Source organism: Frankliniella occidentalis, unplaced genomic scaffold (assembly GCF_000697945.3).
Source record: "Frankliniella occidentalis isolate FOCC.00 unplaced genomic scaffold, Focc_3.1 Scaffold19, whole genome shotgun sequence".
Taxonomy (NCBI): Eukaryota; Metazoa; Arthropoda; class Insecta; order Thysanoptera; family Thripidae; genus Frankliniella; species Frankliniella occidentalis.
Window position 1 is genome coordinate 356,914 of NW_026267149.1, and position 11,160 is coordinate 368,073.

Consider the following 11,160-nt stretch of genomic DNA (forward strand, 5'->3'; position numbering starts at 1 on the left):
TTGGGCCGGGCCATCGCTTTGCCGGACTGGACGGAGAGTGATTCCGGGAAGCTGCGTGTTATATGGACCCGCCGGGGGTGGCGCCCGCCGGGGCCGCGGCGCCGTCCCCGCGCTGCAGTAACGGGCAGGCGGAGTGGGTTCCCGCCGTCGCCTCGACCCCGGCTGCCGTGCCATGAGGAGCAGGGCATGCAAACCTCACCTTTTGAGAAAATAGTTGGGTATTTGCTAAAAGCGCGAAGAAAATTATAACTAGGATTATAACTAGGATTAATTACTTCGATTTCTATTAGATATTAATTTTTGACCTTTTTTTCCGCTGTAAGTTTATGAGATACGGACATCGAAAATTTAGAGAATAGAACAAAATAAAAACACCTGTTTAGTTTGCAATCCCTGATTAGAAGGACCTCCGCCCCGAGGATATCTCGGCGAAGCTCTGGGAAGCTAGGCTCGAGACGGCTTGCAGAGAGTACAGAGAGCCACAGCAGCAACGCAGGCCTGGAGTCCAGGATGTCCAGGATGGGCTGCCTGCCTGGGCGGCCTCCTGGACGGCTGGGAGTGGTATGAACAGTGAGAGCGCGACCGGCGACTGCACAGCATGCATATGCAACTCTGTACTTCCCCTTCACACATACGCACACACACACACACACACACGATGGCACAGCGGGTAATCACACGTCCCGGCTAAAGAAGAAGGATAAATTTGAAGGCGGGACGCAGCGCGGGACGAAACGAAAGACACAGGAGAACGGAGAAGAACGGACGAGAGGAGAGGAGGGAGGGGAGGGGAGGAACCGGAGTGAGCGGGTTAAGGAGAAGGGGGAGGGTGGGGGCAACGATTTACCCACTCTCCCGGGCGAGCGGCAGGTCCGATTCCTGGAAATCAGAAGTAGTTAACTTTATCCATCCGCCATTCCCCCTCCAGTCCAGTGTGCCGGCGATCTCTCTCACTCTCCCTGTCTCTCACCTTCACCTCCCCCTCCAGCCATCCTCCAGTCTCCAGAGCGCGGACAGCGCACGCACACACAAGCGTGCGCGCACGCGTTCGTGCACACGCCTGCACACGCATGAAAAATGTTCTTTTAGAGATTAAATGTTTCACTCATCATGTTAAATTTTTATTTTCACTATTTCGATAAATTATCTAAATTTGTGGTTTCTCCCGCCTCCCTTCCCTCACAATTTTGTTAAAGTTGTGGTTTCTCCCCCCTCCCCTCCCTCACAATTTTGTTAAACAAAACTCGAGACGCAACATACCGTGGCTGATTCACGCCGAGCACTTCTGTAGGTATACTGTACCGCATGCACGAGTGCGGGCGGGCTTGCCTATCGCCCCTGTCCACGGCGCCTTACGAGCTGAGCCGAGCGATTAGGCAACCCGCCCGCACTCGTGCATGCGGTACAGTATACCTACAGAAGTGCGCGGCGTGAATCAGCCACCTGGTATAGTGGCGTGTAGACTTGAACTGGCTTTCAGGTGTATCTTGCACCTCTATGCACTCGCTCGAGCGACACGCGCGCTCTCTGGCTGCCTGCGCCCCGCCCCGCCCAATTGTGAGTGCGGGCGTAACTCGCCGGTGCCTGTCCGCCCGGCCGGCCGGCGCGGTGGCCGGTGCTGGTGCTGCTGCGAGGAGGGGGCTGGCGCTGGCGGGCCCGCGGGGCGAGGCGGGCTGGTGTGCCCCCCGTGCGGAGCGGAGGGCCCGGCCCGGCCCGGGGCCGCCGTGTCTGACTCACACGCGTCTCCAGGGATGCCTATGAATAACCCCTCCCGGGTCCCCGGCCGGCCGGGCCCGGCCCGCACCCGCACCGGCGCACCGCACCGGCACGTCAGTGTCGACGACAAGCTCCCGCCGGCCGCACGCTCCCGCCGGACCCTCCCCGCCAGGCCTTCCCCGTCAAAGCGACGCCCGCCAGAAATGTAGCCGAGTGCCCGGGCGGCGCGCGGCAAGCAGGCGACAGACTCAACAGGTGCAGCCTGGTGCAGCCCCGCCGGCCGCAGCCTCGGCCGCAGCCCTCCCTACGGCCTCCGGCATGCTCCGCCAGGGCGGCCTCCTCGTTCACGTCCAGAACAACCCCATCCTGGACCCGCCCCTGCTCACGCCCCCGGAGACCCCCGAGGAGGCGTTCGCGTCGCCGCCGTGGTCGAGGACGCCGGCGAGGCCCGTGGAGCTCGTGTACCACCTGACGTGGCTGGACCAGGATGGCAGCATGTCGACACCCGAGGAAGGCGCGGACCCTCCACACCCGTTCCAGGGCATCATCGACTACCTGCTGGCCGGCAGCCAGGAAGAGGGGCACCGTGTCGACCAGGACGCCCCCATCTCAAGGACTATTGAGCAGGTCGAGGGCACACTGGAGGAGGCCGTGTGGCCGCCAGGACCAGAGGAACTCTTCGGCGACAACTCATCGCACCTGCTGACGAATCAGGACTTTAGTCCTTCAGGAAGGACATCAGTTCAGAGTCTGGAGACGACGTTTACTAGCCCTGGCCAGGACTTTGCTAGCCCGTTACATGCCTTCGCCAGCCCAGTGCAAGAATTTGTGAGCTTCAACAGCCCCTGCAACGACGTGTCCGGAAGAACTTCAGTACAAAGTCTAGAGACTGTTTTCCCTAGCCATAGCCCTAGTGCCGTTCATAGTGCGTTCGCCAGTCCCAGCCCTACTGCTGCTCATAGTGCGTTCGCCAGTCCCAGCCCTAGTGCCGTTCAAAGTGCATTCGCCAGCCCCAGTCCCAGTGCAGGCCATAGTGCGTTCGCAAGCCCCAGCCCTAGTGCAACCTATAGTGCGTTTGCAAGCCCTAGCTCTAACGCGACTTATAGTACGTTTGCGAGCCCTAGCCCTAGTGCAACGCATAGTGCTCTCGCCAGCCCTAGCCCGAGCGCAGAAGGTGACCAAGGACCAAACGAGGCCGCCTCCGGAAGTGCCCTCCCTGGGCGCTCACGAACGCTAGTGCACAGTGTGTCGGACCCGGGGAGTCGGCGGGGGCGGGGTGCGTCGTCTGCTAGGAGCAGGAGTGCGCTGGGCAAGCCGAGCGCAAAAGCAACCTGTGATCAAGTCTGTGATAAAAAGCGCAAGACGAAAGACAAGCGGAAAGGATCTCAATCAACAGTACAAAAAGATGAATCCCGGAGTGAAGGTGCAAGTGCGCGCGCCGGGGACGGGGCCGCGAGTGACACTCAGGACTGCGACGACCCGGAGGACGGCGACAAGGAGGAGGAAAAGGAAGATGAGGCCCTGCCATCGGGTGAGTGCGGAAGTTACAAGGCCGAGTTGTCATTTTGGGCCGAAGTAAAACTAAATTTACACTACAATACACATTCTGTCGCAAACGAGGGTGCAAAGCAAGTTCAGCTGCAAATTGGATGTCTGCCACTTTTGTTTTGAATGTGTACAATGCGGTACAATGAGCGAGTCAGACGCATCGCCATTACATTATTCTGCATTGCATCAAGTGCATCATTTTCTCTGACAAGATGCAGCGCCTGCCTGCACCTCTTGCAAACTGTTTCCGAGAAGGCCGCCCCATTCGCTCGTTTTTTAATTGGTTTCCCCCTCAAAGCGATCGGAAAGCCGGGCCATGTCTTCAGGGAAGGGCTGTATAATGATTGCAGGGTACCTCGGCACACGTCTCAGCAGCCCAAACATCACCGTCAAAATGCGTCCTGGCTGACTGTTACAAGCAGGCAATACAAAGTATTGGCGCGGTGTTTGTTCTCAAAAACAAAAATGTCAAAAGATGCCAGTGCATTGAGGTACATTAAAACATGTCAGGAGTTTTTATCTGAACCAGGCTGGCGGCTTCACGCATTTTATTTTTTTGAGTTATGCTCAACCCCAGCAGTGCAGCCGCAGGCTGGATGCTCCTGGTGGACCCTTGCAGTTAGGCAACCAGCCCACACGCTTGCACCGTGCACGGCGGTACAGTATATCTGCAAAGAGGGCTACATACGAACCGCCCCCTTAAAGTTAATCTTTTGGGTCGCAATTCGGGTTATGTACGTCTCCTGAAAGAAGTGTAACCGTAAACTACGCTCCTATTCGGCTCCCAGGCGTACGCAAATAATTTGATATTTTACTACGAATTAAAAGTAACGCACCGAAAAGAAGCTACCTAAAAGATGGGGAAATGTTCTTGAATTTTTGAGAGTTTAAAAAACCTGGTGAGATAATTTGAAAATCCCACCTTTCCTCATTAAAAGTTAAACAATTATTTTCTGGGAGAATTGATGGGTATCACTTTGCAAAGATGCGCCGCTGAAATGAAAAATCTTAGAGGCAATTAAGCTTCACTGTTGAAAAAAAAAAGTCTGAACTTCACGAAGAATTCGTTGTGACAAAAGTTGCCAGATCTCTTTTTGAAATCAGAACTCTTCTTCGTTGTCAAAACTTCATTAACTTCAGAAATTATTACGGTTGGTTCACAACTTTTTTAAATTAAGATAGCAAACTACAAACAAGTGTTGTGATTCCACAGTTTGCCTCGAATCGAAATCACAAAATATTTTTAACAGTGTTAAGTACTTACCTTTTATATGTTACGCTACGATGCTCTAGCCCTTGTTGCCAGTGCCTTCACAGTATGTCGTTACGAAAACCAGCTTAGTTATTTGGACGAAAAGTTTCTCAACACACCTCACCTCGCATCTCACACATATACGTTTGTTTTTTCCACTGAAATTGTCGGGGAGTTCGGCGGTCCTGTGCGGTTTCGTCCCCTTTGCCCCTTCTTTCATTTTCTCCCCCTTTCTTTCTTTTTTATTTCACACCGCCGCCTGGCGCCAGCCCCGATAATCTCCTGATTCGATCTCTCCATGTGGTAATGGGCAGTGCGCCCCGGCGGAGCCTCGGCTCGGGCTCGTGCAGGGGGAGGACCATCACTATTGCAGAACTGATTCCCCCTTTGGTGATGAGTTTGGGGCGGAAGGAGGGAAGGGGGGGGGGTCTTACCTTCGCCTGCGTCTAATCACAGGATGCTGCACGGGCCCAGCGTGTCACGACGGGATAGAATTTAATTTATTGAAAACACTTTGGAATCATTCCTTGAATATCATCCATCTGGAAGTGTTTGTAAATAATTAGCGTTATTGGAACCAAACCCTCTTCTCGGTATTTTAAACTGTTATTTCACATCAACTCCAACATGATTTCCTCCTGAAGTGGAACAGTTGATGATTTTTAAAGCTCTGCTCATGCACATGGAGGGGTAGGTGGCAGGGCCCCCGCCCCGGCCAGGCTCGGCGACGCGCTGCTGATCCCCTAATCCAGAGAGTTAAGGCGCGGCGCCGCCCCCGCTCAACTTCACTCATTACCCGACTACACGCCAGGCAGCAGGAGTCGCACAGCGCGAGAGCACAGCGCAGCACAGCGCACCGCCCTCCGCAATTTACATTTTTAATTAAATTTCGAGTGCAAAATATGGGCAGCGCGCGCCGCTTGAGCGCGCGGGAGCCTCGGCGCCGGCCCGGCCCGGCCTAGGGATCAGCGGCGAAAAAGATGCGTTATAAATCTGGTGACGCGCGAAGCGGGGGCGGGGCGCGGGCGTCGCCGGGGAGTTTTCATTACGAGGTATTACTTATCAAGAGTGAGTTGTTGGGGGGGGGGGCGCTGCACTCGGCGAGTGAGAGTGGACAGCTGCGGCTGAGGCTGCGGCTGGTCCAGAGGTGTATACGTGTGCGTGGTCTAGAGGTCTATCCCCGTGACTCAGAGCACGCAACATTCCGCGGCGAGAGTGAGTGTTCCGAACCTTGGCCCGCACGTTCGAATGAATGAACGAATGAATGGCCCGGGTGAATCAATGGCCGGGTGAATCAGCGCCGTCTTAGTCCTCAAATTTCGAGGAACGTTCCGGGCCGCTGCACGGCGCCCGCCCGCCATGGCGCCTGCTGCGGCCCCGCGGTCCCGCGCCCTAGCTAGCTCACAGGCCGCGGGCCGCGGGCCGCGGGCCCCGGCCGGCCCCACCGCGGCGCTCATCGCCGGCCGAACGTGACCGCCGGCATGAGGGGACCGCGGCGCGCGTAAGGGCTCAGGCGGGCCACGCGAAATAGACTCTCTGATTCACTCGGTTTGTTGTCTTGCGCTCGGCCCGCGGCTCGTGAATCACCTGCTCTCGAGGATGAGCGCCCGGTGCTGCTGCCCCCGGGCCGCCGGTGGGCGCCCAACACCCGCGGGACACCACCTGCTTCCGCTGCCTCCTCCAGTCAGCGGAGCCGCCGCCCGGAACGGCAGGCAAAGTTCCGGAGCCGCGATACACACCGACCACTTCACTGGTCTGGCGATGAAATATTTTAAGATCCTCGAAAAAGGCTCTGACAATTGTCCGCTAATGAAGCGCGTCGCTCGCGGTGTTGGGGAAATAATGAAGTGGCAAACAGAAAAAAAAGAGAGACAGAGACGGAGAGAAGAAGCTGTGACCGATGTCACCGGCCGACTTGCAAACTCGGCGCAGCGCGTTTCTGCGAACACAGCAAGTGGTGCGTAAAAAGAAGGCGGTGAGACGGGGCAGGCCAGGGCGGTCAATCATCGACCTCAAGGCGCTGCAGCAGCAGCCGCAAGCGGCTTCATTTACCCTTTCGGTTTTTATTTTCTTACGAATCCGGTGGTGACTCCAGCGGTTGGCGAGCCTCTTGTACAATCGAATATGCAGCCGCCGGCAGCCGCGCGCCGCACAAAGTGATCCTGCGGAGAGTTCGCGGAAGGACCTTCCTTATCCCAAAACCTGAAGGGCCGGACTCCGGGCCGCTCTCCTCCCCTTGCTCTCTCCAGCAGCCGCCGCCGCCTCCCTGTGGCCTGTGGCGGCCTGTGGCTCTCCCGGGAGCGAGTGTGTGATGATGACGCTTCCCGGGAAGCGACAGAGAGATGCTAATAAAACGGGCAGAGGCGAGGACTTTAACGCGAAGAGCTTGTGAGGAGAATCTACAACGTGTCCTTAGGCCGTGTGTCGCACTGAACGACTTCAGGGAAAGCCGAAAATAAGCAAATACAAATGGTGTGAACTGCTTGGACGCCTGCAGGCGATCAAGTAGGGTGTTGATTCGTGTTCAGTAATCCAAGGGTTTCCCATTGTGTCAACGGCACGGCAGCAGGTGTATGGTGCGGGGTGAACCGCGGGCTGTCGCTGGCGAGCGTCCAACTCACGCGCATCAGCTGAGTTGGGATGGGGAAGGACCGTGTGTCACTGAGCGTTGTTAGTGAGGAGGTTAGGTAGGGTCCGGGAAGAGCGGGGGAGGGGAGGGGGCGGGGCGCGACGGGCTCGCCCAGGCGTTGCACTCAGTGTGAGTCATCGCGGCGGCGTCGCAACGGGCGGCGTCGTGGCAGAAAAGGAGCGAGAGTGGGGAGATAGAGAGAGGGAGAGCGAGTTAGATAGAGAGAGGGAGAGCGAGAGCGGCGTCGGGGAAGCGGCGCCAGGGCCATTGCGCGTACCGCAGAATTCGGGACGGCGTCCTGAGAAACGCCGCCGGAACTAGCCGGAAGGAGGGCCGCGTACCGCACCGGGCGAATGAATGGAGCAGCGGAGACGGGCCGGGCGGCGCCCGGGAGGGGGGCAGCCGAGGCAGCACACCGCACGGCGAGCAGCACCGGGACGGCTTCACGCGGAGCGGCGGGGCGGGCCCACATTCACACGCGCGGCGCGAGGGCCGGCGGGGCGCACACCTGCAATTGGGAGAGGAAATGAATGGTGTTTGAATGAATGGCGGGATGAGGGCGATGAGGCATGACAAATCTTGGTCGAGGGGGGCGGGAGCGCGTTCCGTGTGCGAGCCCCGGCGGCCGGGGCGCGGAGCGGCGTGGCGGGCACGTACGCGGTGCAGTCTGGGGCGCCGCCCCCCGGCCCGCCCCCCGGCCCGGCCCCGGGTGCGGCCCGGAGGTGCAGGGGGACGCGCGCCCGAGCTGCCACAAGGCTCATTACCGTTCTCACAGGGACCGACCGGCCGACCCGTGTCCCTGGGCGCGTGGTTTTGTTTTATTAGGCGGTCTCCTGTGTGTGTGCCGATTCTTGTTATATTTCGCGGCTTTTATTTCCGGAAGGGGCGGTAGGATTTCGTATAATCTAAATCTACCTTCCCCACTGGAAATAAATAAATAATTGTTCCAACGACCGTCTTTTTCTTGTAGCTGTGTTTTTGGTCCAAAGACACTTTTTTGCCAACCTTATGGCTGCCGATGGCTTGGCCACTGACGAATGTCGTTAGACCAGCATACCATAAAGCTGGACTAACAAACCACATGTTCCTGAAGCCATTCAAAGGACATAGTGTTGTTGGTGCAGTGACACATGTCGAAGGAACACTAATCAATTATATGTAAGTGTCCTCCCTCGGTGGAACAGGTTTGTCAAAATGATGGCAAAATGACCTCTTTGCCACGTTCACAATCAAAATTTACTGTGGCGAGGCAGCCAGATTGGCGCCAAACGAGGGTCATTGACGAGTTTTTGACGGTTGAGTTCTACCTGGGTCGTTGAATTTTTCATATCAATCAAATATGGTCACTTCGTTGATACATGGTTGATACGTGTGCTGCAAGTGACTCACCCATCTGTGTGACCGGCTCTTAGACAATCTGGTGCCAGTAAATGACCTAAACTTTTATTCACAGTGTAAAACTCAGCCCTCGGGATCCCTGGAATGTAAGATATGCGATTCGATCGGACCGAATCGGGAATAACCTCAAGCTGCCCGAGTGCTGGACGCCGCCCGACCGGCACGCCCCGGCCTGCCCTGCCCAGTAACCCGAAATACTGCCGTGATGAGAGGGCGTACATCCCATTCATTCGCCGCCGCTCTCTCTCTCTCTCTCTCTCTCTCTCTCTCTCTCTCTCTCTCTCTGTTTCCTTCTCTCTCTCTCTCTCTCCTCTCTCACGCGCGCGGGTGACTCACGCCCGCCCGGTACTTCGCGCTTCGCGCACCTGGAGAGGAGAGAGAGGGAATGCCGCGCGGCACTTACCAGGCCATCCGCTGTGTCCTGCTGCACCCGGGATGGGGAGAGAATGTGAGAGGAGAGAGAGAGAGGGACAGAGTGAGAGAGAGATGGAGAGACGGAGAGAGAGTCGGAATGCACCTCGTTATTACACTTTTGGGGGCGCCGCTGGATGAGAGTCCCTCCCGATCAGCCGCCGGCGGCGCTGCGGTAGTGCATCCCGTTTTACTTTATAACGCCCTCCGCTCACCCGCCCCGCCCCGCCCCGCCGCGCCCCGCCGCGCTCCAGCGTGTGGCGTTCGGTCCAGCTGGAATGCTGGTGGCTGGGCGGGCGGGCCATGCCCGAGGTGATTCGCCGCCCGGGGCATAAGCGAGGTGAGGCGTGGCGGGGCGTGCGGGGGGGAGCGGCGACCCGTGCCATGGGAACATTCTTGTTGGCATCCGGCTCCAGATGAAGGCAGCTCCACATACACTCACACACTCACAGCGCGGGTTAGCACAGCAGCGATTTCGGTGCGGGTTTGGTTATGCAAGGCAGTTGCTATAGGCCTGGTCGCCGGACGCCGCCGTCACACAGCTGCGCGGGCGCGACCACACATCCGCCTGAACGGGCGGCGAGGATCCCGTCGATGAAGCGTTAGCAGCAGCTGAGCAGCCGCAGCGAGCGTACACGATGTTCCTGCGAGAGTTCATACCCCTCGGCTCTTCTCGGAACCGGCGGGAGAGGGACGCACAACGCGCGGGCGTGACCGCGACTTCCTTCCCTGACGTCAGGCCTCTCTCCGCGGCCCCGCCCCGCCCCGCCCCGCCGCTGCAGTGCGCTGGCCTGGCCGCGGTTGTGAATGGAGCCGCGAGCGCAGCCCGCCGTGACGTCACGGGTGACTCAGGAGGGCGACGTCACGGCCGCGGCGTCCACCTGGGCCGGGCTGGACCACTTTCGAGTCGCGGCGATGACGGGCGGGCCCTCAGACTGGGGGCCCTACAGCCGGAGTAGACGGCCTGGCGGCAGAAAAACATCCGTCTTATTTCAAACGGCATGTCCTGCGCTGCGAGGGCCGACGCTCGAACCAACCGTCGTTTCCCGCGCATTGATTTTCCTTCTGCACCTGGATGGTGCTTTGCGGTGAAGAGGTTGTGCCTCCAGTGCGAATGAATGGGATGTTTGGTATCCCCGGGTATGCCGCAGGGATCAGCCGTGAATGGAGATGGACGCGGCGAGCCTCCGCACAGTGAGTAAGGCCCTCGCGGCCGGGCCGATCCGCGAAGTCGGGGGCCGGGCCGGGCCGACCGCCAAGGTTACAACCGTCTCGTTTTATGAATGAAACTCTGCCGGCGCGCCGCCTGGCGGAGGCCCCGGGAAGCTGAGGCCGCCGTGGAGCTGTCCACCGTGAGTCAGCCCGGCTCGGCCCGGCCCAGGGCGGTGCGAGTGTAACGAGCCGCCGCCGAAAAAAGAACACAGCCGCCGGTGATTAGGACCGCGATGACACCGCGGCCTCCGGCTGCCTCCCGCACGGGCACCGCAGCCGGCGTCTGGAGGTCTCCGACGTGCCTGGATCTCGACGTCGGGGCAGGAGTCGGTGACTACCCCAGCGCCAGCGCAGTGCAACGGCGGTAGGCTCTCGGCGTCCTTCTTCAACTTCAACAAGGGCTTTAAGAACTGCCGCTGGCACTTAAAGCAATACGTTCACAAGGAGCCGGAGGCCACTGGACTGCTCCCGACTCCCGCCGCCCTCGAACTCCAACGTCCTCGTCCTCGTCCTGCGACCGGCCGGCCGGCGGCCGTTGGGCCACTCGGCGCGGCGGCAGGATCCACGGCCGTTTGCTTCGCTCCGCTTTTTCGCGCGTGATTCACTCTCCACTTCTGAGAAGCGCCGCGCAACGCACCGCGCCGCACGCCTCCGCGCCCCGCAGCGCCCGCCGCGCGCCCCGGCCCACCTCTCTCCACCTCTCGCTTCGGCCCGCGTTGGAACGCGGCCCCGCCGCCTGCCGGCCGGCTGCGGCGAGGAGGAGAGGTGGATTCGTCTGGCGGCGAGCAAGATCGGCCGGCCGCCGGGAGCGAGCGGGAGCGAGCGCCGACAGTCCAGTAACCGAATTCCATCCCGTGTATTTATATGCCGCAATGGTGATTATCGTCGTACCCTCCCAGTTAATCTGTTTGGTGTTCGCGGTCCATGGATAGGGTTATCATGACGAGCATAGCAGGATGCTGACGTCGTCAGCGTCCTGGACGATAACGTTCTG

At 59.0% G+C, this 11,160-nt stretch overlaps 1 protein-coding gene across 1 annotated transcript in view; it reads left to right on the plus strand.

The window, feature by feature from the left end:
- Nucleotides 1–1,678: 1,678 nt before the first annotated feature.
- Nucleotides 1,679–11,160, plus strand: part of LOC127748908 (mucin-1-like) — a gene marked incomplete at its 3' end in the record, with an annotated part of 12,917 nt that continues 3,435 nt past the window's right edge. Inside the window, exon 1 of the mRNA XM_052264512.1 lies at nucleotides 1,679–3,247. Coding sequence (XP_052120472.1) covers nucleotides 2,035–3,247 — 1,213 coding nt within the window. The remainder of the gene's footprint in view (nucleotides 3,248–11,160) is intronic.